Genomic DNA, 24158 nt, shown 5'->3' on the forward strand with positions numbered 1-24158 from the left:
ACCCTTGGGATCCCTTTCCAATTCTGTGATCGTCTCTTTTTCTAGTTGGCCATGTTTGGCCCTATAAAAGATTTTGAATCTGTTAACTTTGCTTTTCAAGGGCTGTAGCTCTGGTAAAAGAGGGACGCGGGTGGTGCTGTGGGTCAAACCACAGAGCCTAGGGCTTGCCGATCAGAAGGTCGGCGGTTCGAATCCCTGCGATGGGGTGAGCTCCCGTTGCTCAGTCCCTGCTCCTGCCAACTTAGCAGTTCGAAAGCACACCAAAGCGCAAGTAGATAAATAGGTACCACTCCAGTGGGAAGGTAAACGGCGTTTCCATGCGCTGCTCTTGTTCGCCAGAAGCGGCTTAGTCATGCTGGCCACATGATCCGGAAGCTGTACGCCGGCTCCCTCGGCCAATAAAGCAAGATGAGCGCTGCAACCTGAGTTGGTCATGACTGGACCTAACAGTCAGGGGTCCCTTTACCTTTACCTTTAGCTCTGGTAAAAGCATCTGCTTAGTATGCAGAAGGTCCAAGCTTCTCTCCTGGTAGCCCTGGGGATGTTCCCTATACAAAAACCCTGGAAAGCTGCTGCCAGTCAGTGTACACAGTACTGAGCTGGTTGGAGGAGTTTCCTAAGAGGCACACAACCTTTGGGCACGGGACTGTTCTGGGTGGAGTAATAATTGTTCCCTCTGTATACAAAACTTGGTGAGCATTGTTGATAGTGTGTGTGTGTGTGTGTGAGAGAGAGAGAGAGAGAGAGAGAGAGAGAGAGAGAGAGAGTCTCTAACAGTCATGCTTTTGAGCCTCCACCACCCACAGTCCCAGATTGCAACTGAAGGAAGGTGTGTTGTGTTTGCGGGAGACACATATGTCAATGCTCCTGAAAGGTCTTATTGACTCTCTCCCGGCTTTCTTCCTGTCCTCTGCATGCATCCTTTCCTGAGGTAAACAGCACCTGTCACATTAAACAACTTCTTACAGGGTTGCCTTGCATCCTTCTTTCAACTCCCCCCCCCCTCCATCCCATGTTCCTAGATAATAAATCCAGCTTTGTTTTGACTTTCAAATGGGAGCAGGAGGCACTGTGCTTCACAAAAGATGAGCACTTTCTTCACCATCCAATTTTATTGTCTTTTCCTTATTGGCGCAATGGCACTTATCGGGCAGAAGAGAGGCGCCCTCTTCTCCTTTCCTTCTTGCAGACCAGCCGTCTACATCCTTACTCAGAAGATCGTCCCACTGAATTCAATGGGGCACACTCCCAAATAATTACGATTAGGATTGTACAGTGGTACCTCGGGTTACATTCACTTCAGGTTACATATGCTTCAGGTTACAGACTCCGCTAACCCAGAAATAGTGCTTCAGGTTAAGAACTTTGCTTCAGGATGAGAACAGAAATCGTGCTCTGGCGGCACGGCAGCAGCAGGAGGCCCCATTAGCTAAAGTGGTGCTTCAGGTTAACAACAGTTTCAGGTTAAGAACGGACCTCCGGAACGAATTAAGTACTTAATACCACTGTAGTAGTGAATGAGGAAGTTAATACCCTTTCTCATAGCAATGCCCTTCAGCTGCACTGAGTGGGCATCGGCACCACCTGCTGGCGGAGAGAAATGCTGCGCCACACATCAACCCATCTGTATGCACTACGACCGTGCAACAGCTGTCACTGTACAACAAATCCTTTTCCGTGTTCACGTCTGGGTACATTCAGGAGCAGAAGTTCAGAGCCCCACTCACAGCAGAAGGAGCAGGAGGGCTCCCCAAACACAACAGGGCCGTTTTATCACACTTTGAAGTAATACACCTCATCTAAGGAGGATCCCCCGGTAAGGTGATCTGGAGGCTAAAATGATCCAAGTTCACTACGGATTCTTTAATAATAATAATAATAATAATAATAATAATTTAAAAACGTTTTGTAGCCTCGCAGAGCAATGTTTGCAATGATGTGCTTCTACCATACTGCTGCTGCAATGCAAACAAAACCTGAGGGCAACCTTTTAAACAAAGGGCAGGAAAACTGCTGACGTGCCTTGTTTGCATATAATGGTAAGCCTAACCATGAGCTAAGTGAACAAGCAAGCATGCGAGTGCGCTTTGCTGCTTCCTCCTCCTGCTGCTGCACAACTGACAGAGAAGCCATGGTTTGGAGTAGTGTTTCATGCCAGCGGTAGCAGCAACAAGGAGCTTGTTTTTCCTGGTGGGGGTGGTCAACCTTCTTTCCTCCGGTCACTTAGCAACAGTGATTAAGCGAACAAGCCTCCTGAGCAATGGTGCTGTCTGTTGAGGGCCAAAGTCATGTTTTTTAAAAAGTGAAAATTAAAAATCTGTGGTTCCTGCTGGTACATGCATACCCCCAATACCCCGCTGTCAGCAGCCCTGAGTGAAGCAATTTTCTAATGGTGCACCTGCACAACTTCTCATTCATATTTAGCTATGGCTTGGCTTAGGGTTACTCACATGCCAGGCTGTAAATATGAGATTCAATTTCAACTGAGCAGTGCTAAAATGAAGTAGCAAGATACAAAGGTGGTCTGAGCCCTATAGTCCCAAACTACTCTCTGGTGAACCTCAGTGTGAACAACACTATACAAACCTAATGTTCTAATATACCTGCCACTTCACAGGGACTCTGAAGGATATTTAACCTCCAAAGATAGAAGAAATGTCTTAGCTGGAGTTCTCTGAAGAGTTGCAAACATTATCTCTATTAGACAACTGTTAGGCTTGTTGGGCTTATGCTGAGGACACCAATGGAGTAGTAGCAGCTAAAACCACCTCTTGGATTCAGATGAAGTCCCTCCTGCAGACCTCTCCAGCTCTTTTCGCACCAGCCAGCCTGTTAGAACCACATCCCAGGCAGTGTTCACTGGTCACACATGAAACAGGGCCTCCTTTCTATTTTTATTTTTCAGAAGTAAACTGTCCAGGATTTTGATGGTGCAAAGTCCTGGCATGGTTATTCTGCTCCTTATGTGACTTTAAGAGTCAGAGGTTGTAAATGGGTATTGTTTCTGCAGCTCCAGGATCCTGATCAGAATGAGGCAAGCAACCCCCAGAAAAAACAGCCACAACAAAACCCAATAGTAGGTGGGCATGGAGAACCAGGCTCTGCAAAGCTCCATTTTAGATCCTTTGCACCTGCCAGGAAAAAAAAAGAGAGAAAATAATCACCTGGTGCAGTCAGTCAACTATCAGTCTGATGCCCTGCCATAAGCTAGGCCCAGTAAGCTCCGGCTTCCATTATTTGTAGCCTTCATAAGAATGAGAGTACTTTTAACAACACTAAGGAAACACTAAATTATGTAAAATGTATAAACACAAATTTATACATCCCTCCTGAAACAGCTGAATTCTGCAATCTATACTGAATGTGCACATTTACACACATTTTTGTATTATTTCATGTCGTTTATCAATTCCATGGTCATAAAGGCTAAACATTTTACATTTCTTTTACAAAAATAGTCCCTCACAGAATGCTGAATTCCCAGAAATGAAAATACAGCAGAACAGGCCTGCTAGATCCACCCAAACTAGAATCCTGTTTCCCCCACAGTAGCCAACCCAAATACCTCAGTGAAGTCCACAAGCAGCACATGAAGACAGAAGCCCATTCCTGAGATTACTCCCAGCAGCTGGCATTTGGTGGCAATGCTGCTTCTGAATCTTCTCCTCATGACTAGTAGCCACTAATAGACTTTCTCACCCCCATGAATTTGTCTCACCCCCCCCTTTTAAACCCACCTAAGAGAGGGGCCATGACCACATCCAGTGGCAACAAATTCCATAAACTAATTTTGTGATGTGAGGAAGAGTATGTCCCTTTGTCTCGCTCCAAATCTCTGGCCAATCTGTTTCAGCAGAACACCCCAAATTCAATAGAACACATTTCCTAGCTCTACAATATCCTTTTTCTTTTTTGAGATATGGCAACCAAAACTGTGGATTACAGAAAGTTCTGTTCAGACTGCAAAGAAAACTTCCCATGTGGAGAAGGGCTAGAACAATCCTATGGCATAGAAAGCATTGTTCACTTACAGAAGCGTCTCTCCCCTCAGTTCCTCACATTCTTCATCTAGTTCCTCAATGCCTGATTCCTCTTTGAGTTCTTCCTCTACAGTCTTACTGATGTTGCTTCTGCACCGAAGTTCTGACTCCCTCCTGAGAAGACAGTGTGCATCCTGCAGTGGTCAACTAACCCCAGAAAAAGAGGCTCACAGCTCAGCTAGCAATGGAGTACATTTCTAGTAATGCTGGATGAAACTTCAGAGAAATGGAGTCTATCTATCACTCAAGGAGCTTCTTTGGGCTCCCATCTTTGCAACAGCAGATTGACTCAGCCTAAAATATATTTGTCCTCCCAAGGAGGTGATTAAAGAAGACCGAGAGCCATTTTGGAGACGGGCCCTGAGACAGAGATAGACTAATTGGCATGTCCCCTGGCACAAAGAACAGCTTCACTTTACATGGCAATACCCAGGCATACCGGTGTTTCTCTCATCAAATAAAGTGGAGTGTGACTGACAAGTGGCAGCCTCACAGCACCTGTGTACATGTGCTGGGAGCTCCCAGGTGTGTGTATTTTAAAACATGGGCCTGTCTGCTGCAGAAACCAGCAATCCACTTGCAGCAAAATGCCTGCTGCACAGTGAATAGCCAAAACATATTATCTGGGAAACAAACCCTGGGTCTCAGTTCATAGTTTGATGTCTTCATCACTCAGATGTCTGCTCTCATTTAAAGAGGCCAGATTCTCCCTCCAGGAGGCAGAGATCACACTGCTTTCCCTTCTGTGTAGTGGCTTCTGTCTACAACATGTGAGGCCCTTTTTCATGCGCCTCCTCCACGAGAAGCCCAGAGGGCAGCAACACAAGAATGGGCCTTTTCTGCAGTGGCTCCCTGTTTGTAGAATGCGCTCCCCAGAGAGGCTTGCCTAGTGCCTTCATTACATATCTTTAGGCACTAGGTGAAAACATCTGTCTACAACCAGGCATCCTATTGCCTTTTAAATGTGTTTGTTGGAGTGGGGGTTATTGGTTTTGTTTTGTACAGTCATACCTTGGGTTATAGACGCTTCAGGTTGCATTTTTTCGGGTTACGGACCCGCCGAAACCCAGAACTACCAGTACGGGCTACTTCCAGGTTTTGGGGGTCTCGCATGCGCAGAAGAGCTAAATTGCACTTTGTGCATGTGCAGAAGCGCCAAATCGCAACCCGCACATGCGCAGTCGCCACTGCAGGTTGCGAACGCTGTGGGTTGCAAACATGCATCCCGCATGGATCACGTTCGCAACCCAAGCGTCCACTATACTTGTTTTATTACATATTTTGTACTACAAAGGAATTTCAGAAATAGACTGGAAAGAGAAGCTGCTGAATTACAACTTATCACCAAACTTAAAACCATGGAGAAACCTGGTCTGAACAAAGACCTTGGATTCTTATCTCATTATACATGACAAAGCCATTTTTCACCTTTTCACCCCTTGCTTTTTCCTGTAAGACCTATTGCAGTCGTTAAGAGTCGTCAACAGGCTCATCACAGCTATCTGCCAATCACCCATTCCCACCACCCTTCTGAGTAATACCCCTCCCCACCTTCTCACTATATAGAAAGGTCCGGTGACTTCTGTTTCAGTGTATCTGAAGAAGTGTGCATGCACACGAAAGCTCATACCAAGAACTGACTTAGTTGGTCTTTAAGGTGCTACTGGAAGGAATTTGTTTTGTTTTGACTATGGCAGACCAACACGGCTACCTATCTGTAACTACATATTTTGTGTTCACATTTTGCATTTTTATATTGTGATCTTCAGATGAAAAGTGTTACACAAAATTAATAAATAATAATAATACATCATACTCGATTCTGGTTATCCCTGCCATGCTCTGCTGGGAGAAGCTGGGAGATGCTGCATGCAGGAGAAAGTAATTGTCAGCAGAGTCTTCCTGGAGACTGTGGGGTTGTCTGTGGGAAGGAAATTATAAGATTACCACACTGGACATGCCAAGGACCAAGCAAGACTATTCCGCACACTTGAATCAAGCTTTGCCTCTTGCACCAACCCATCCCTACCTGTCTGGGTTCTCCTCCTCCTCCTCCTCCTCCTCCTCCACTGCCGTTGACTTAATTGCTTCCCCCTCAGAGCTCTGCTCATTTTCAGGGCTGTGAAAGTGCTGCAATAAGAATCAAGGAAGATTGTGATCAAAAGACGAAGAGAGGCTGGGAAGCCTTGAGCCACTTGCATCATCTCTTCTGGGGACTAGAGGGGGGGTGCTCTTTGGAGGAAAGTAACAAAATTCAAACAGAACAAGCATAAACAACTGGATCAACAGAATAATGGAGCGTGAGCCGTTTGTAACTGCACTATTCTGAGAACTACAGCTTTGATTTGGTAGTACCAAGAGCTTTTCCAGAGCTTAACCAAGAGCTTAACGTATTTATTTTATTTTTTGGAATTTTTATTTCCTTACATCCCACCATTCCTGCAAGGAGCTCCTGGTGGCGTACATGGTTCTTACACACCCCAATTTTACCCGCACAACAACCCTGTGAGGTAGGTTAGACAGAGAGGTTGTGACTGGCCCAAGTTCACCTGTTAAGTTCAGCAGGGATTTGAACACTGGTCTCTTGGTACAAAGCTTACACGGGGATTAAATTATATCCAATATTTATTGAGCATTTGTTCTGATTTGTTTGCCGGGTGGTTATAAAACAATGAGCATCCATCCTGATTTTCTTGCAGGGTGTTTACACATCTTCCTGTTAATTATTTATTCACTCCACACTTTTCAGTTAATTTCCTCATCACGTTCCTAACTGCAAAATTATAACTGGATTTACCACACTAGAGTGAGAGCACTTTGATCCACTTTAATTGTGGAAACTATAATTTCCCAGTTTGCACTCAAAATCCCTCCCACAAAATACTGGCAGTTGGGAGTCTCCTAGCCCTCAAGCCTGAAAACTTGAGTAACTAAAGGGAATTCCAAATGTGGCATTCTGAATCCCAGGATCTGAGGAGGAGGGTGTGGGGATGACTCATGGCTGCTGATTCCCTGTGGTTAACAGTGCTGCTAGGAATTTGTAGCTCACTAGAAGCCTCAGAGGCTGGTACAAAGCACTTTTGCCAGTGATTGTTAACTTTAATGAAAACAAAAAGCCGCATGAAGCAAAGAGTCAGATAAAAGTGAGTCACATGGACTCACATGGACACTGAAAGCAGACAAAAGCATGATGTGCAGTTACTTCTCTCTCATTTTTGCCAGCCAGTCCCTTTTGTTGACGCTAGTTCCTTTGTGTATAGCAGTTTTGCTTAATCCTGAAGAAGCTAATGTAAAGAAGGCCTTCCAGTTCAGCTTCACAGCCAGTGGATAAGGAGAATAGGCAAACTTGCAGCAACAGGAGAGAAGGCACCACTCCTGCACCGTGTCCTGTTGCCCCAGGCTTGTTAGAATAGCATATATTGCATCTGGAACAGAACTTGGAATCCTTATAACTAAGTTCGCTTCCAGACTGTCAGGACTTTTGCACTGACCTCTCACCCATTCAAGTGGATGCCAGCATATGTCTTTCATGGAATAAAAAACACCTTCATAACTCACCCCCGTGAAAGTGGGCACATTGCAATACAGAGCTCTTGTGCTAAAACAAAAACTTTGCAGTAAGAAAAGTGACAGGGAAAAGCACTGGAACTGTGGGATAACTACCACTTGATGGCCGCGCCATATAACTTTCTTGCAGATATTGTGCAAGCAAATCAGGACACATGTTCAATAAACTTGCCCGTCTTGGAGCAACCCAAGGCTGGTCTTGAATGTGGTGCTGTGGAAACAATGTCCACAAAATGAATGGGATTGACGCATACCAATGTAAAACAACAAATTGATAATAAGAACATATTTACCAGATCATCACTACCAACAAGTTTTCAGATCACTTTCAGGCCTAAAGGTGCATGCTGGGAATTGGAACAGACTGGGAATGAACAGATTCTTTTCCCATCATGCATTGCAATGGCACTTAGGAATTACACAGCCTTCAATACTGGTAAGCTTTAATAAACATGGCTTAGTAAAAGCTTGCTTTTCCAGCTTCAGGCAATACAAAAATGATCTCAACTTAGATTTGAATAAACTCATGGAGGAACTCCAGAATGTGCCCAGGTGGAATTAGACACATGTGTGCAATGCATAACGGGCAGTTCAGTTGGAATGTGGGACGTCACTGTGTTTTGGTGCATTGCAAACCAGCAAGCAATGAAGATCAGGCATATCCTTCATTGCAAAAAGCTCATCATAGAGGGAGACCTTCCTTACCATCAGCTGTCTGGGAATCACTGCAATGCTGACTCTACGACGAGCTGATCCCTGGGACATAGAAGAACAACCCTAGTTAGCAGAGCAGTAGTTACAGGGAGGCTTGCAAAGAATGCATATTCCCTGAATGTTCAGCTTTCATTAAAGAGACTTGTGGTATGTTGGGTTATGGAATATACGGGAAAGTCTGCAGGTAATATTATACCCAGTTGCTCAGGAACAAGAAAGCCAATTTTGCTGCATTAAGTCAATGAGTGCAAGGAAACTGAAACAAGCAGCAGGCATTTAAAAACATTTGATTCTGTTACATTTTATGTTATTAACATGTAGTATCATTAAAATAACTAACATATTGGGTCACCTGTACTGAAAGCCTTTTGGTTTTGAATGGATTTCTCCCCCATCCACTGGATGTCCCTTTAGCATATACACCCCCCACCCACCCCCCAAAAAATCTATCTAGTATGGTTAGGGCAGGTAGACCTCTGCTCAAGAGCTCATTTGTAAAAGGGGCTATTCATGAAACTGAACAATACTTGAAGGGCCAAAATGACCCATTTGCCTTCTGGCATGATCTCAGGGAAAGCAGCAGCAGCACAGGTCCTGTGCTCCATAAAACATAGGAGGAGATGCACACAGTCCCCCCCACCTCCACCCTGTCACTTTACCTGCTGGAACATTCGCAATGGAGGATGCTTCAGTCTCTGCTCACTATCGTCTAGGGAGACAAAAACAGGGGAAGGGCTGTAGCTCAGTGGTACGGCACACCCTTTGTCCCAGGTTCCGCCCTTGGGATCTCCAGGTAGGGCTGGGGAAATCTCCAGTTTGAAACCCTGGAGAGATGCTGCTGGTCAGTGTAGACAACATTGAGGTCAATGAACCAATGGCCTGACTATGGGAAGGCCTCCCATGTTCATAAAGGCAATCACTGCATCTGCCTTGAACTGCTTTATGCTCTAGAGCACACCTGAGCAGAAGGTAGATTGGAATTTAGTAGCAACTTGCAGATAATCTGCAATAACTTGGACAATTTGTGGATAATATGGATAATTTATGATTTCATAACATAATGGAAAATATTTGGAACAACAACAACAAAAAGCCCATCGTAAATTAGACTGCTGAAGTACAGAAAGGGCAGCTAGGAAAGTACTTTGTTTGACAGGACTGTGAGGTACTGAAAACAAATTCCTAGGCTCATAATGTACACAAAGGCACCCTGTTCTTTAATTCTAACTACAGTCATACCTCATGTTATGTCCGCTTCATGTTACATTCTTTTAGGTTATGTCCCATGGCAACCTGGAAGTACTGGAAAGGGTTACTTCCGGGTTTTGCCGCTCGCGCATGTGCAGAAGTGCAAAATGACATCACGTACATGCGCAGAAGCGGCAAATCACAACCCGCACATGCACAGACACGCCACTGCGGGTTGCATTCTTTTCATGTTGCGAACGAGCCTCTGGAACGGATCCCGTTCACAACCAGAGGTACCACTGTATATGGCCTTTGCTCCAAGTACTGGTTGGTAGATCTTTTGGGGAGAGGGTCTTAGTCAAAAAAAATAAAGTATATCAGTCAAGTATGAAGTCTTTCCACCCATATTTTCCCTATAGGATAGGAGCACCTGCATGCAGACGGTCTGAGGCGCAATCCCTGGCATCTGCAGGGCGGGCTGGAAGAAACCTTGACCTGAAACCCTGGGGTGTAGAGAATACTGAGCTGGATGGACCAATGGTTTGATTCAGTATAAGGCAGCTTCTTCTGCTGGCAGCTGAACAAAGCTTCAAGGGCTTCACTGGTACATGTGCTGCAAGTTGCCAGGGAAGGACTCTGTTGGGGTTATGAGGAGAGTGGCAGCAGTAGCAAAGAGCTGGCTTTGTTTATCTAGAATCACCTCTCATGTACTTGCAGTTCAACTGAACTGATGCACTGCAAGTGTTGGCTTTTCACCAGTGTGCTGTTATCTATAATCCATTTCAACACCCAAAAAAGCCCCATGCAACTTGCTCCTGAGAACTGACTCCAGCGCCTGGTGTCTTCTTATTCCCGCTAATGCCCCTTCTGTCCACACATCAGCATTTGTTCACATTATGTTTTCATCTCAAGGCACCGCACAGCCACTCTTTGCACAAAAGCGGGCCCCACCTCACCCCTGTTTTCTGCCAGCTGCCGGTTACGCGAGTTCTGCTGAATGAGCCTCTTCATCTCCTCCAGCTCCGTGTGCTCTCTCAGGTGGTGCCTTTTCAGGTTCTCGACGTGCTGCACCATCACCTCTGCAGCCCGGCTCATGCGGGCCTCCTGTGGGAGAGAGTGCAAGGGGTGGTTTAAAGCAAAGCAGTGGGGCAAGGTAGCTCAGAGACCAAAAGCCAGCACAGTCCTCTTGGGAAGGGGCCTGGAGATATTGCTGCGGGTTTACTTATTTCTGTATGGCAGATTGGCCATGGAGGTGAGAGGTGGTGGATTGCCTATAGATTTAATAACCTATAGAGTTAATAGCAGATTAAACTGAGGAATTCCTGGTCCTCCAGAGCACATTCTCTTTGCCATTGTGCTGTATCAGCTCTCGAAAGAAAACAACAAGAGTCCTTTTAATAAAAGAGCTTCAAGATCTCGATACAGTAAGTTGGTGGAGCTCAGGCCCAGAAGCCAAACGCAATCTGGCCCTCAGAATTCTCCACAGGCCAGACTCCCTCCTTAGTCACATCCCTCATGAGCCCTGCTTCCCACTCTCCTTGGGTGTTTTTGCCTGGCTGGAATGTGTCCTTGGACTCTGCAAACACCTCTTACTTGTCTGGATGAAGGGTTGTGTGGGGGGGGTGCAAGTGTTTGCAAAAATTAGCCTGCTGTACAAAGGTAAAATTTATAGCAATTGTTCTGCCCACTTTTGCTGTGGCATGTGGCCCCCAAGAAGGTTGGCTAGAAGGGAAATTGACTCTAGGGCTAAATGGGATTCCTCATGCCTATGGCAAATCTTTAAAACAACCGATAGTGTGAATTTAAGTTCTACACTGGCAAAAAGACACACTTGTAGAAGAGCCCACAGTCATTTGCCTTATGTTCACCACCTAGCCTGGTAATTGACCTGATGGACAGCTCCTAATTTCTCAGCTGCGCCCGTTGCCCGTTCAATTGCTCCTTCTAGGACAGCAAGAGTGCTTTGCAAATGTTCTACCAATTCCTTGTGCCTGGGGTCCAGGCAGGCCTGATCCAGCTTCTGGAGAGATAAAACACAAGATGGAAAATATTGGATTAACTGGACTATCAGCCTAACTCCTAACTGAGGTTCTTCACCAGACCTTGATAAAAAGGCAATCCCAAGCAATGGATCATTACTTACACATTAGACATATTCACCAGCAGTTTAATCAGGTTTGGTTTAGACAATTGCATGGATCCACAGTTCCCATGAGCAGACCTCTGTTTACAGGGTACTCCAGCTGAAGGAAGCAGAGGGAGGTGGTTTTTGCTGATTCCTCCTCTCTGTTTTTGCCCTCCTCCGGAGGAAAAAGTGGCTCTGGAGGATTGTGGGACCTCTGAAATAGTGTGGAGAGGTAGCCATGAGGTCTTCAGGGGGAATCCGTCAAAATCACCTCCCACTTTTCCTCCAACAGGACCGCATATTCTGTGAATATCTATGATATTCTGTGAACAGCTAGATCAAAATGAAGATAGTTGAAATTAGGCACAATAAAAAATCCATGGGATCAAGTTAATTTATTTAAGTCTCATTTATTTAAATAGAAACTAAGTGCTGCTTACCAACAGCTGTCACCCAACCATATTCGGAAATAACTGCAGTTTTCAGATTTCTGCAATTGCACCATGGTGGAATAGTGCAAGCAACATAATTTTAAAATGACACACTAAATGGGGTACAAAAATGATGGTGAGGGACACCCACTTAAAAATGTTGAGAAAAGAGGTATATGGTAACCATGAGAATCAGTAAAGGGGAGAAGACAGCACCACTCACTGGACTATGTCCTGTGTACTATATAGATGCAAGACAGCACGACACAAGCAACAAAAAGCACCACATCCCCTAAAGTGCTTATAGCAAACAGTGATCCTGTTTGTACCTTGCAACAGACCAGCAGCCTCATACCTGGCACTGCTTGAGAATTCTAAGAAACCAAAATAATCAGTGCGGCTTTGAAAGGTTCAGCCCACCATCTTGATTCAAAATGGCACCCAACTGCATCAAAACACCAAAATCTCAGGAACCTTCATACCAAATTTAGTCACAATGCTTTAAGAGGAATGCAGCAAACGAATGGTCCAAATGGCCAAGGGTTCTTGGGACATGGCTTCACTGACCTGCAGCATCGCCCGGCATTCCCCAAGCTCATGCTGAATATTCTCCTCAGCTGTGTTCCTCGCTCGCTCTTCCACCTGCACTCGCCGCCTCAGCGTGAACACGTCACAGCGGAAGGCAAGAGCCAAGTGTGCAAAAGCTGCCTGCCAAGAAAGGGGGCAGGTCAAAACACAGCAAACGACTCTCAGGAACCGGCATTCAAATGCAAGCATAGGTTTAAAAAGAAAAAAAAGGAAAGCAAACTCACCAGCACCATTGCAAAAATAAAAGCATTTTAGGGGAAATGTTTATGGCCTGGCTTGTGAGAAAAGGAAGGCCAGTTCTAGAAGCAAGCATCTATATTTTGCTTAAATATTTTAATAATTTTATGCAAATGTATTCCTGAAGTTTTCACGCTCTTGAAGAGAAGAAGAGTTTGGATTTGATATCCCAGTTTATCACTACCCGAAGGAGTCTCAAAGCGGCTAACATTCTCCTTTCCCTTCCTCCCCCACAACAAACACTCTGTGAGGTGAGTGGGGCTGAGAGACTTCAGAGAAGGGTGACTGTGGAGAAGCAGAGACGCGAACCTGGTTCACCAGATTACGAGACTACCGCTCTTAACCACTACACCACACTGGCTCAGTTTCACCTCAACAGCCAGTCGGGGGGGGGGGGGAGAAGGGCAAATCAGGTTGCCAGTTGTGTATACATCTCTGTGTGTGAGTTAAACTGATAAGAAGCACTTCAAGGCTGTGCCTGAAGACTGGTCAGTCAACTTTGGCTGTTTCTAGTCTAATGTCTACACATTCAGGCTGGGCACTGGGTGGAGATAGTAAGACTTTGGGAGGCCCATTGTTATTGGCGTCATCATGACCATCAAGCAGGTGCCTGTGGAGTCTTGCGAATCCATCTTCCAGGCACATCTCAAAGTCCTAATTGTTCAAGACACGCCCTGATAGCTGAAGAAAGTATAGCACCCTCCCAGCAATAATAATTTGTGATTTAACTATTGGGAAAATGTGACTTGACTACATATTGGGAACAGTGCATTTTCCCATGCTATACTTTCTAGCAAGGCCCTTGGAACGTGCTGCAAATGGATTGGGAATGATCAGCAGTTATGAATGTAGAGATTTACCAACTGTGTGCAATGAGCTTAACACTTGCTCTATGGACAACTTTAGATGAGTGCGGGATGTTCCCCACCAAGGGCAGCAGGTGGTTAGTCAGAGCATCAGCCATACTGGAAACATTGTGCATTATATAATATTTGTATACCACTTAATACTGAAATCAGTCTCTAAGTGATTTACAAAACAATAAATATGACATATACAACAAACAATGAAACGGCAAAACTGCAATGCAATAAAACAATAAAATCACTAAAACTAATGACATTTAAAAACATCTTTAGAGTCAGGGATCCCTTCCGTCTCCAGCTTGCCTCTCACCAAGGCACACCCTGACTTGCAAAATACTACATGTGAGACTCAAATTCTACCTGACCTCTGCACAAATCACAAATACCTATTACTCATTCAGTATCACTTGTCCCATTTTGCTCCCACCAATACACACAAACACATCATCCACCCAATCACTCTAATGTCACCCATTCAGTCACCAACCGCTAACACCAGTCACTCCTTCCACTCAACAAAAATGAAGAGGAAAAACCAAGAAGACAATGAAGCCATTCATGGACAGAACAATGTAAATAACAATACAAACAGCCACCCCACCCATCAGTCACGCAGATGGACTGTTCCTCCAAGCAATCTGGCTCTCAAGCAGCTTGCTGTGCTCCACCAAGACTCTCACCCAAGGATGGGTGGAACTGCACACACACCCTCACCTACCAGCAGATTTGTTATTGTTGTGGTTTTATTATATATATATTAGTTTGATTTCTTAAAAATGTAAACATACAACAAAAAACAATTCAAGATCTAACTATCAAAATTATTCTGAATCTCCTGATTTCTCCCCATCTCTTCCATGGGTCCTGATGGTAATATTTACAACTGCATGTCAACACTTATCCAAATTTTTATCCTTCCAAATTATCCATACTTTCCATTACTTTACAAGGGTGTTTAAAATCCTCCTAATGTTTTAACCTGCTAACAATGGTCTCGTAAATAAATTATGAACTTTCCCCATTCTTTTTTAAAGTTCTTGTCTTCTTGATTTCTGAGCTTCCCATTTTTCCCATTTTGGCATAGTCCATCAACTTGGTTCCGACAGATTTCTCTGTTCATTCCAGAATTGTTAAGAAGGTAAATGAAATGATTTCAAAATTAGAAAGCTGTTGACCAACGTAGACAAATTTGTTGTGTATAGTTTAGCTATTTAAAACAGTGTAAATTGCCAAGGGAATTTTGAAAGCTAAATTATTTGGGTAAACTTTAAGTTTTGACAATTTGCAGTTCATGGATGTTTTATCTCATGCTCGGATTGTCTTGTTTGTTTGTTTTGTGATTTAATATTGTTATGGCCACGGGCTACGAACAATAACAACCTGATTGACTGAATAGTCAGAGCATCACAGGGACCAGGGCCACTGCCTAACTACCAGCTGGAAAGCAAGGCCCCCAAATTAACTGCGAGACTGAAGCTGGTTGCTATGATCATTTGCTGTTCTGACGATGGTCTCGCTAAGCCTCAGAATGTTTCATTCAAAGTGGCACACAAAAGTGATACTAGACATCGAAGCCAAGTGGAGACAACAGCACTCAACTCACCTCCACATCCTGCTCTGTCAAAGCTACCCTGCGAAGGAAGAGAAAGCAGAGCCATAAGAGATTTCATGACATCCACAACATGTTGCATTCTTGATCCTCTTATCTGCAAAAACTCTGAGCAAAGAGATCTAGATGGGAATACCGGTACCTCTGTACAAGAAGAAGGGCAAAGGGGTTGCAGCACCAATATTAGGCCAAGGTATACAAGGGAACCGGTCGGGAAATAATATGGTAAGATTCCCCATGGCTTCACAATGTCCTGCGAGACTGTCTACGTGGGTCGACATGATCCCAAATGCAGCAGTTTGCTTCCGTCTGACTGCAAGATCATTTTCGTGCCACCTTCTTGGAATAGGTGCCATGCTTCATACAGCCCTCCCTGCTCACAAGAAACAGATACGTGGAAGATTCCTACCTATGCAGGCCCAGCCTTTGCAGCACAGAAAGTTCCATCGCGGAGGTAGTCAGCGCATCTTCAGAGGGATCTGGGTCTAGGTAAAGAAAGACCAGCCTTGAAACAGAGCCAAACCAGAGCCAGACAAGGAAAGTCAAGGCACTATGGGAGCTCCATGACATCATTCTGTATCTGAGTAGAAAACACCAAGCTATGGCAAGCTAATAATTGGAGCATGGGTAGGCAAACTAAGGCCTGGGGGCCGGATCCGACCCAATCGCCTTCTTAATCCGGCCCGTGGATGGTCCAGGAATCAGCACGTTTTTCCATGAGTAGAATGTGTCCTTTTATTTAAAATGCATCTCTGGGTGTTTTGTGGGCCATAGCAATTCATTCATTATTATTTTTCCAAAATATAGTCCGGCCCCCCACAAGGTCTGAGGGACAGTGGACCGGCCCCCTACTGAAAATGTTTTCTGACCCCTGAGTTGGAGGTTGGTCAAAAGCACTTGATTTACAGGTCACCCACACACTAGATTTACAAGATACCAGCTACTGCCAGGCCTTTATAGTCAAGATCTTTCTAGCCTAGATCAAGACCAGTTGCAATGTAGATTTTTCCCACTCAGGATAGAGGCAAACCATCCATCTGTTGCTCTTCAGCCATGAAACAAGCAAACAGAATGACATAGCTAAAATAAAGCAGGAAATAAAACAGTGGGGAACTAGGACCCGGGAGACCAGGGTTCAAATCCCTGCTTAGCTATGGAGTTCCCTGGGCTAACTTGCGCCAATCATTACCTCTCATAGTCTAGCCTACCATACAGGATTTTTGTGACAAGGAAATTAGGAGGGAGAGCAGCAAGTACACTTTTTTTAAAATGATGCAGTTCCAAAATACAGATTATTATTGCTCAGTTTTAAACAAAAAATAAGGGAAGAATATAGGGGAAATGATGGAAAGGGCCACCTGAACCTGGAAGTCAAGCAAAATATGCTAACTTTTGCAAAACAGTGTACATTGTCTCATAACCCTGGATTCAACGCAAAACAAAGGTAGGCTCTAGCTGCTTACAGCCTGTCACTTTCAGCAGGAAACACCAAACAAGGAAGTTTAAGAAGGCGAGCAGCTGAGGGTGAAGAAAGACAAGGGAGGGAGGAACAGTTTCACCAGGGCAGCTAGGAAGGGCAGGACAAGACCTGTGCGGAAGACACCAAGGGGAGTTCCTGGTGACCTACACCGGAAGAAACACTCCTCCAGGTAATCTCCTTGGGGCTTAGAAAGGAATGTGTTGATCTTTTATGGATGGAGACAGAAACAGAACTGAGAGGCAGTGTGGCATAGTGGTTACAGTGTCAGACTAGGACCTGGGAGACCCTTGTCCTACTTGGCCATGAAGCTCAGTGGGTGATTTTGGTCCAGTCACAGTCTCTCAGCCTGACCTACCTCACAGGGTTGTTGTGATGATAAAATGGAGGGGGCGGGGAGAACTACGTATGCCACCTTGAGCTCTCTGGAGGAAAAGCGGTACATAAATGTAATAAATAAATAAATCAAGTAGAAACAAAAGGAGAGAAAGAGAGAAGAAAAGGGAGAAGCAAAACAGGAAAGAAGATAAAGTCCCTGCGAGAGAAAAATGGTAAATTAAATTGTTGGATTATGCAGAAATGGCAAAATTGACTGGAAGCTCAGGAACCAAGAAGACCAAAACTTTAATAAGGAATGGGGGAAAATTTATCTTGGGAACCACTGTAAATAGATGAAAACATTAGCAGGTTTGCAATAACACTTGTAATGTAACCGGGTACTATGGAGATAATGGAGTTATTAAAAAATAGGGATTACTGAAAAAGATGCAGTAGAAAAAAAAACTAACAACTGAACCCATGGAGAGGAAGGTGGGAAGTCCAGAAATTCAGAGGAATCTTTTAACTATGGATGTGTATTATATTTTTATAATTGTAAAATCAAATAAAAAATATTTTGGAAAGAAGGAGAAGCAAAACAAAAGAGAGTGAATGGCAGAAAAGAAAGTGGATGGGAGAGTCTAGAAAATGTAAATAAATAACATTAAAAGAAGGGAAGGGGACCCTCCCAGAGGAGAAGGGCAAATGAGGAAAGCCATGGCAAAGTCTCACTCACCAACCTTCATCACTCTCACCACTATCTTCAAAGTGCACCGTTGGTTCCCTGCCCCTCGTGCTCTCCTTGCATGCCTGTTCTTGGAGTTTCCTAGCACAACACTGCAAAGGGAAAAGAGCAGCAGACCGGTGTAGAGGAGGACACACAGCCCTGCGGTGATGGACTAGGCTCTCCTAGAAGGGGAAGGAGTGACACAGGTAGGAACCCCAGTGATGCTAAGCTCACACAGTAGTGAGGAGCAGAGGCAGAAGAAAATGTCTCCTTCCATGTAGAGCACGCTGGAACATCCTTTTAGGGGAAAGACTTGCTAGGGTGGAACAAGGCAGGTTCCAGCTGGTAAATGGATTATGAGAAGGGGGACCCCACCCCCACAGTGCTATGTATGAAACTAAGCAGTTCTGGAGCTGATCAGCACCTAAGATGGACACTTCTTGGGAACTTCCTGTTAAGAATAAGTCAACTAAAAGTAAAGTGGTCCCCATAGTGCTGCTCACCTTGTTTGTGCTATCAGAGCTATGCCTTCTCTCATCCATCACCCTTTCTGATTCACCTTCTGAACTGGCCATTGTTCCTAGAGAATGGAGGGCAAAAGGTCAGACTTGTACTCATCTCAGCTTCTAATGTGCTGGGTCAGCGAAGTCAGCATGGAATATTTCCCAGTCAACTCCAAACCAGAAGCTAGCAACAGAATCAGAGGCATCAACATACACCTCCCTGTCCCTTGAACAACAAGGGTGGAACAAGATAGCTAGCGGCTCCCAAGGACACTATACCTTTAAAGCACATTCAAAATACCGCCCCACTCCTCAAATTCTGGCCACTGTGGTTTGTTAAGGGTTGCTGGGAATTGTGACTCTGTGAGGGGTAAATTACAGTGCTCAGAATTCTTTTCAGGAAAGAAAGCGCTTCAAATGTGGTTGAAAAATATAGTGTGTACACAGTCTCAGGAAGGAAGGAAGGAAGGAAGGAAGGAAGGAAGGAAGGAAGGACGGACCATGCCTGTTTAATGTCAATGCACACTAGACATGTGATCCAAAATCTAAGACCAGGGAGTGGTGGCTCCATTGTAGTTGGGATGGGAGAAAGAGAACAGAAACTGGGGCCTAGAATCATAGAATTACTGAGTTGGAAGCCTACCCCCAAGGGTCATCTAGTCCAACCCCCTGCAGTGCAGGAACCTCAACTAAAGCATCCATGACAGATAGCCATCCAACCACTGCTTAAAAGCCTCCAAGGAAGGACAGTCCTCCACTTTCCAAGGGAGTCTGTTCCACAGTCAAACAGCTCTTATTATCATATGTTTTGTAAGAATCTCTTTTCATGTAACTTGAAGCCATTGGTTCTGGAGCAGGAGAAAACAAGCTTGCTCCATCTTCCATGTGAAAGCCCTTTTAGATATTCGAAGATGGCTATCATATCTCATCTCAGTCTCTTTTCCAGGCTAAACATACCCAGCTCTTCAACCGTTCCTCATAAGGCTTGGTTTCCAGACCCTTGATCATCTTGGTTGCCCCTCTCTGCACACATTCCAGCTTATCAATACCCTCCTTAAATTGTGGCACCCAGATCTGGATGCTGTTCTGTGAGAGTGAGTTTGCATAGTCTTCTCACCTGGTCAATAGGAGCCTGAGGTGCTCATGGAGCACTGAACCAGTACCTGACGTCAGAGATGCTGTTCAAAGTCAAGCCACTAAACCATGCAAGAAGAAAGCATTTCTTTGCAGGTAGCCTGTGCAAGAGGTCAGCTGTCAGAGGGCTGCCTCCTAGAAGTGCAGCTAACCCCACCATCCTGTAGGGTTGTGAGCCTTTAAATCAGCTGCTCAGCAATGAAGACCCTGGCAACTTCCAGGATTTAGAGCAGTGCTTACAAACCACATCAGGCATTGTGAGAGCCTCCTCCTACCCAGGGAAATTGATTCCTCCTTCCCAGTGGCGTAGCGTGGGTTGTCAGCACCCGGGGCAAGGCAAGTAATTTGCGCCCCCTAACCCGTGGATTTGCGCCCCCTAACCCGTGGATTTGCCCTAACCCCAGATGTTGCGCCCAGTGCGGCCGGCCCCCCCTGCACCCCCCACGCTACGCCACTGCTCCTTCCATCCCCAGGCTTTCTCTGTTTCCTTACCTGAATCCAAAGATAGCCTACTTCCATCCAGCTCTGCCCGATGCTGCATCAGCGGCTCTTTGCTGAAAGATAAACAGGCTGGATTAACGACCACAGAGCCTCACCAGCATGGAGAGGAAGGTGCAGTCCAAGCAGGCAAGTAACTCTTCCCTCTGCCCACCCCGCCACAGGCTTTCAAGATCCTATGAGTTTTGCCACTCCAGAAGGGAGACCCTGGGAGCAATTGCCAGTAATGTGTCAAAGGGAAAGTTTCATGGTGCTGGGTCACCTTCTGCAGTGTGATCTGGCTTGATGTGCTGCAGGCACAGCTTCCCAACCATCCCACTCCCTTCTGAGCATCCCCTACTCCACGGATCCTGGCTGGCATGGACTCAGCATCTTTACCTCTGCAGCACCGCTCCACTCGCCATCCTGGACCAGGTGGCTGGCAGCCAAGACTGCAGAGTCCTTGTTGTGACCTCTCCCTCCCTGGTAAACTGGACAAAGAAGCTCCCTGTAAAGGCATTTTCAGGGGGGGGAAAGCTATGAGTCACAAACCTCTGGCAAAGGTTTTGTGTTCATCACATTTCAACTACATTGACAAATGGGCCTTGCAGTCTCCAGGCTGCTACTGTTAAGTAACTATCTGCTGTAATCCAGGAGGTATGGAAATTTGTTCCAGGATGGAGAAAGCAGGCCATCTGCTGGGGAGGCTTAATATTTCAGTCTCAAGTACATCCGAAGAACGCTCACTCCAGGAGTTGTTCTAAATAAAAGCCATTGTTTTCTTTTCTGGTCTCATGGACAGGCAGCAAATCTGTAGTTGTGCAAGTCCCACGCACCCAACAACAACAAAATACTGCAAAGCAGGTGGAAAACAAACAGTTTAGTTGGGTGCATTAACATGTAGTTTTGCAGTAAACAGGAGAAGTGAGGAAACACATTAGAAGAGACAAGGAAGTACACAGAAAGACAAGTCGTGACCATGAAAAGCAGGTGTATATGATTGCTATACTCTTCCAAGTGGTGGAATGTAAATTGATCAAATATTAGATTTAGTAGCACCTGTACACTGATGGTCACATGTATTCAGTGTAGCAGACACTGAAGACTAGCTGTCAGGTAAATCAAATTCAGTTCAGCACTGGTGTGTAGACAAGCTTTGAGGGTTTCTACACACAAAATTGCTATCACATGGAAGGCTGCTTTAAGCTGCTCACCATAATAGCTGCTGCACACACACACTTTGGGAGGTTTGCAAATGTGAGAGAAACATTGCAACAGCCTATAAGCTCTGAGGGTTTTGTGAAAAGTCTGGCCTTACAGATAAACGCAGAAGACACGTGAAAGAATGCCTAGGTAAAAAAGACAGAGACTGGAAGATGAAAAATAGAATGTCCAATAGAGATGGTCAATAAGTACATATCACAGTTGAGAGGCAACAAGGCTGCAAGTGGAAGTTTTATCTTGGTTCGTAAAGGAGGATTCCACCCTCACAGCTTCATTGTTATTCTCATTTCACACTTCCTTAAAACTGCATATTTTAATAGCTCATAAAATACAAGGGAATAGAGCCAAATAGCATTTTAATCCTCTCCCTGCCCCCAGACCGTAGAGATAATAAAGTGAATGTACAATCACAGCTGTACCAATGACATATACAGTCAAAAACGTACACCCCCCCCCAAGATGTACTACTAATATGTAATGGAAACCAGCAGGGCTGAATGCCTAGACAGAGCAGGGTTTCATAAAAGCCTCTCTCAGCCATGCATTCACCAACAGAGCAGCCATATAAGAGCAATTACGCACTGCAACTAATCCACTATATAAACACACTCATGAAATATACATGCCTCAGCGTTTTGTGAAATATTTTTTGGTTGGAGCCAGTCTCCGGGGTCACTACAAACAGTTTTGACTCTTTTCGAGACTACTGTTCTAACAACAATTCTATGTGTGCAAAGAGGGAGAGCTGTTGCCTCATCTCACCTTGGGGCCCTTCTTCCTTTTGGAGATCCCAAGTTGGCTTTAAAGCAGCAGCTGTCAGGAAGGTGAGAGAGGGAGAAAGCGATGGAGGGGGTTTCACAGCCGCTGCTGTTGCACCAGCGCCTTCACCGCCATGCCCAGTGGGACATTCTTCTCCCCTGAGAGCACCTGCCTATGATGGATCTCTTCTCACAGCCTCTTTATCATCCCTGCAAAACACAGGTGCTATTGGGAGCTCCCACTCCAAAGCTTTTCCCACAGAAAGCAACTCTAATCCAGGCCAAGGGCACAGAGCCGGGAGTCCAGGACCAAAGCAGTAAGCAGGAAGGGATTGCTTGACTTAACGCTTTTAGCTCTTTTCCATCTAAGGATCCTTAGCCACATCAAACATTAAAGCTTCCAAACTCATAAGACAATAGAGAAGGGATAAGTAGGAAGTCAGATATTTGTCATTTCCACCATCAGACTGTTTGCTTCAAAACAGGTATCTCCCTGTATACTAGTAAACATGTTCAATGTGTCGGCTCCCCACCTCTAAATCAGATGGACACAGGCTGCATTGATATTGTTATTCTCCACAAACTTAACAGGTGCTTTTTTCTTTTTCTTTTGCAAAACTGGCTGGATTTGGCCATGGGAATCTACTCTTAAGGGCCACATGCTGAGACTTCAGGAGACCTGGGAGCAGAGGCTTATTATTTACAATAATTTGACTGCATGGTCTCCAATGTGTTGTACAACTTAAAGCAATACTACATAAGATAAACACAATAATTAAAATGAGAGAGGTATGTAAACCATTAGAGCACATAAGAAATAGGAGGAAAACAAAGCATGAGAGCAGGGCAACATATATTTGACATCCAGCCCTGGTTTAGAGGGTAAAATATGTCAAGATATCCAAGTTAGACAAAAGTTATCCTTGGAAATTCATTCTTCTCATTTCCACAACTATAACACAGAGAGATCTGTTGCCCCCATCCTCACTCAGTGATGTTGGAGTCCAACTCCCATCAGCCTCAGTCAACATGGCAATGGTCAGGGATGATGGGAACTGGATTCCAGCAACATCTGGAGCATCACAGGTTCTCCCCAACCCTGATCCACTCCATTGTTTTTCTTGTTTAGGAATTTCTCTTCATCCAGACAGCTGGATGTGTCTGGGCTCACTCAGCTGGCCTCCTAGGTCACATCCAGGCATCCAGGTCTACTAGTGTCTGAAAGCAGCCACACTGTCTGGAGAATGACAGCTTTGGTCAAAACATCCAGAGGGCACCAGGCTGGGCAAGGATATTTTCATTAATACTGCATCATACCCTTTCGACAGAGTAATGCTTTTTTAAAATTTCTTCTCTCCCACATCTCATTTCAAACCTCACTTAAGCACATGCTCTACTGTTAAATTAAGGGATCTGGGACACTGGCAGATTGAGTGTGTGCAGTCCTGCCATGAAATGGCCACAAGCGCTCTCTGACCCTTTCCCCCTTTGTGCTTGTTTCCCCGCCTGTGCAGCAAATATATAAGGACAACGGACCTACCTGGACACAGGGATGTAAGGACTGTCCAGTGCTGAGCCGCAAAGTCTGAGCATGAGCACCGAAGGAAATCCCTTTGAAGAGGGTGCTCCTCCTACGTTGATGAATGCAGTGCAAGAGCCTAAGCTGGACAGACAGGAACAGTCTGCCCCTAAACAAAACCGCCCGCTAAGGAAGACCAGGCTGCAGTGCTTCTCCTCCTTCAAAGCAACTTCCTCTTGCCAAGCTTGCAGTCTTTGGAATGCACTTTTGCTGCTGCTGCTGCTCGCTGGAGAAGCCCCTTGTTTATAAGCCGGATGGCTGCTGCCTTGTAAACACTGCATGCTTGTCATGGTTTCAGCTCTTTCTAGTCGTATGTTAGAGCAGCTTACAGACTGACAAGGAGACTGTCTCAGTTCCAGTGTCTCAGCTTGGAAAGGGAGTGGTTCCCTCCTGAGTAAACTTACTACCAAATGCAGTCAGCCAGCCCTGCTGTGTTTGGGGCCCTCCTGTTCATTCTGCTAAGTGGGACCCTGGATTTCTGCAAAATCCTGCCCCAATGCCATACTGCAGTTGGAGAACAAATTGTGCAAGAACTGCAAGCATCTCTCAGATACTAACCTAACTGGGAGGGCCCAGAAGTCTACTGTTGCCTCCAG

The 24158-nt window shown here is 45.2% G+C and overlaps 1 protein-coding gene across 3 annotated transcripts; it reads right to left on the minus strand.

Annotated features, from left to right (window-relative positions):
* Positions 1–1917: 1917 nt before the first annotated feature.
* On the minus strand, positions 1918–23481 carry LOC309344336 (uncharacterized protein). Of its 3 annotated transcripts, XM_081866625.1 has the most exons (16): positions 21988–23481; positions 20401–20509; positions 20017–20078; positions 18391–18467; positions 17901–17997; positions 15775–15850; positions 15360–15387; positions 12633–12773; positions 11398–11529; positions 10466–10613; positions 8981–9030; positions 8313–8363; positions 6070–6170; positions 5857–5961; positions 4032–4154; positions 1918–3131 (listed from the first exon to the last, which is right to left on the minus strand). In XM_081866625.1, exons 2-16 carry the CDS (start codon positions 20424–20426, stop codon positions 2972–2974), a joined length of 1377 nt encoding a protein of 458 aa, XP_081722751.1. In that variant the 5' UTR covers positions 20427–20509; positions 21988–23481; the 3' UTR covers positions 1918–2971. The 3 variants fall into 3 exon arrangements, with proteins under 3 accessions (XP_081722751.1, XP_081722753.1, XP_081722752.1); XM_081866627.1 differs by lacking the exons at positions 20401–20509; positions 21988–23481 and adding an exon at positions 20554–21831; XM_081866626.1 differs by lacking the exon at positions 21988–23481 and having other exon boundaries at positions 20401–20537.
* Between the last annotated feature and the right edge of the window lie 677 nt (positions 23482–24158).

Source organism: Podarcis erhardii (assembly GCF_964252035.2).
Source record: "Podarcis erhardii genome assembly, chromosome: 6".
NCBI lineage: Eukaryota > Metazoa > Chordata > Lepidosauria > Squamata > Lacertidae > Podarcis > Podarcis erhardii.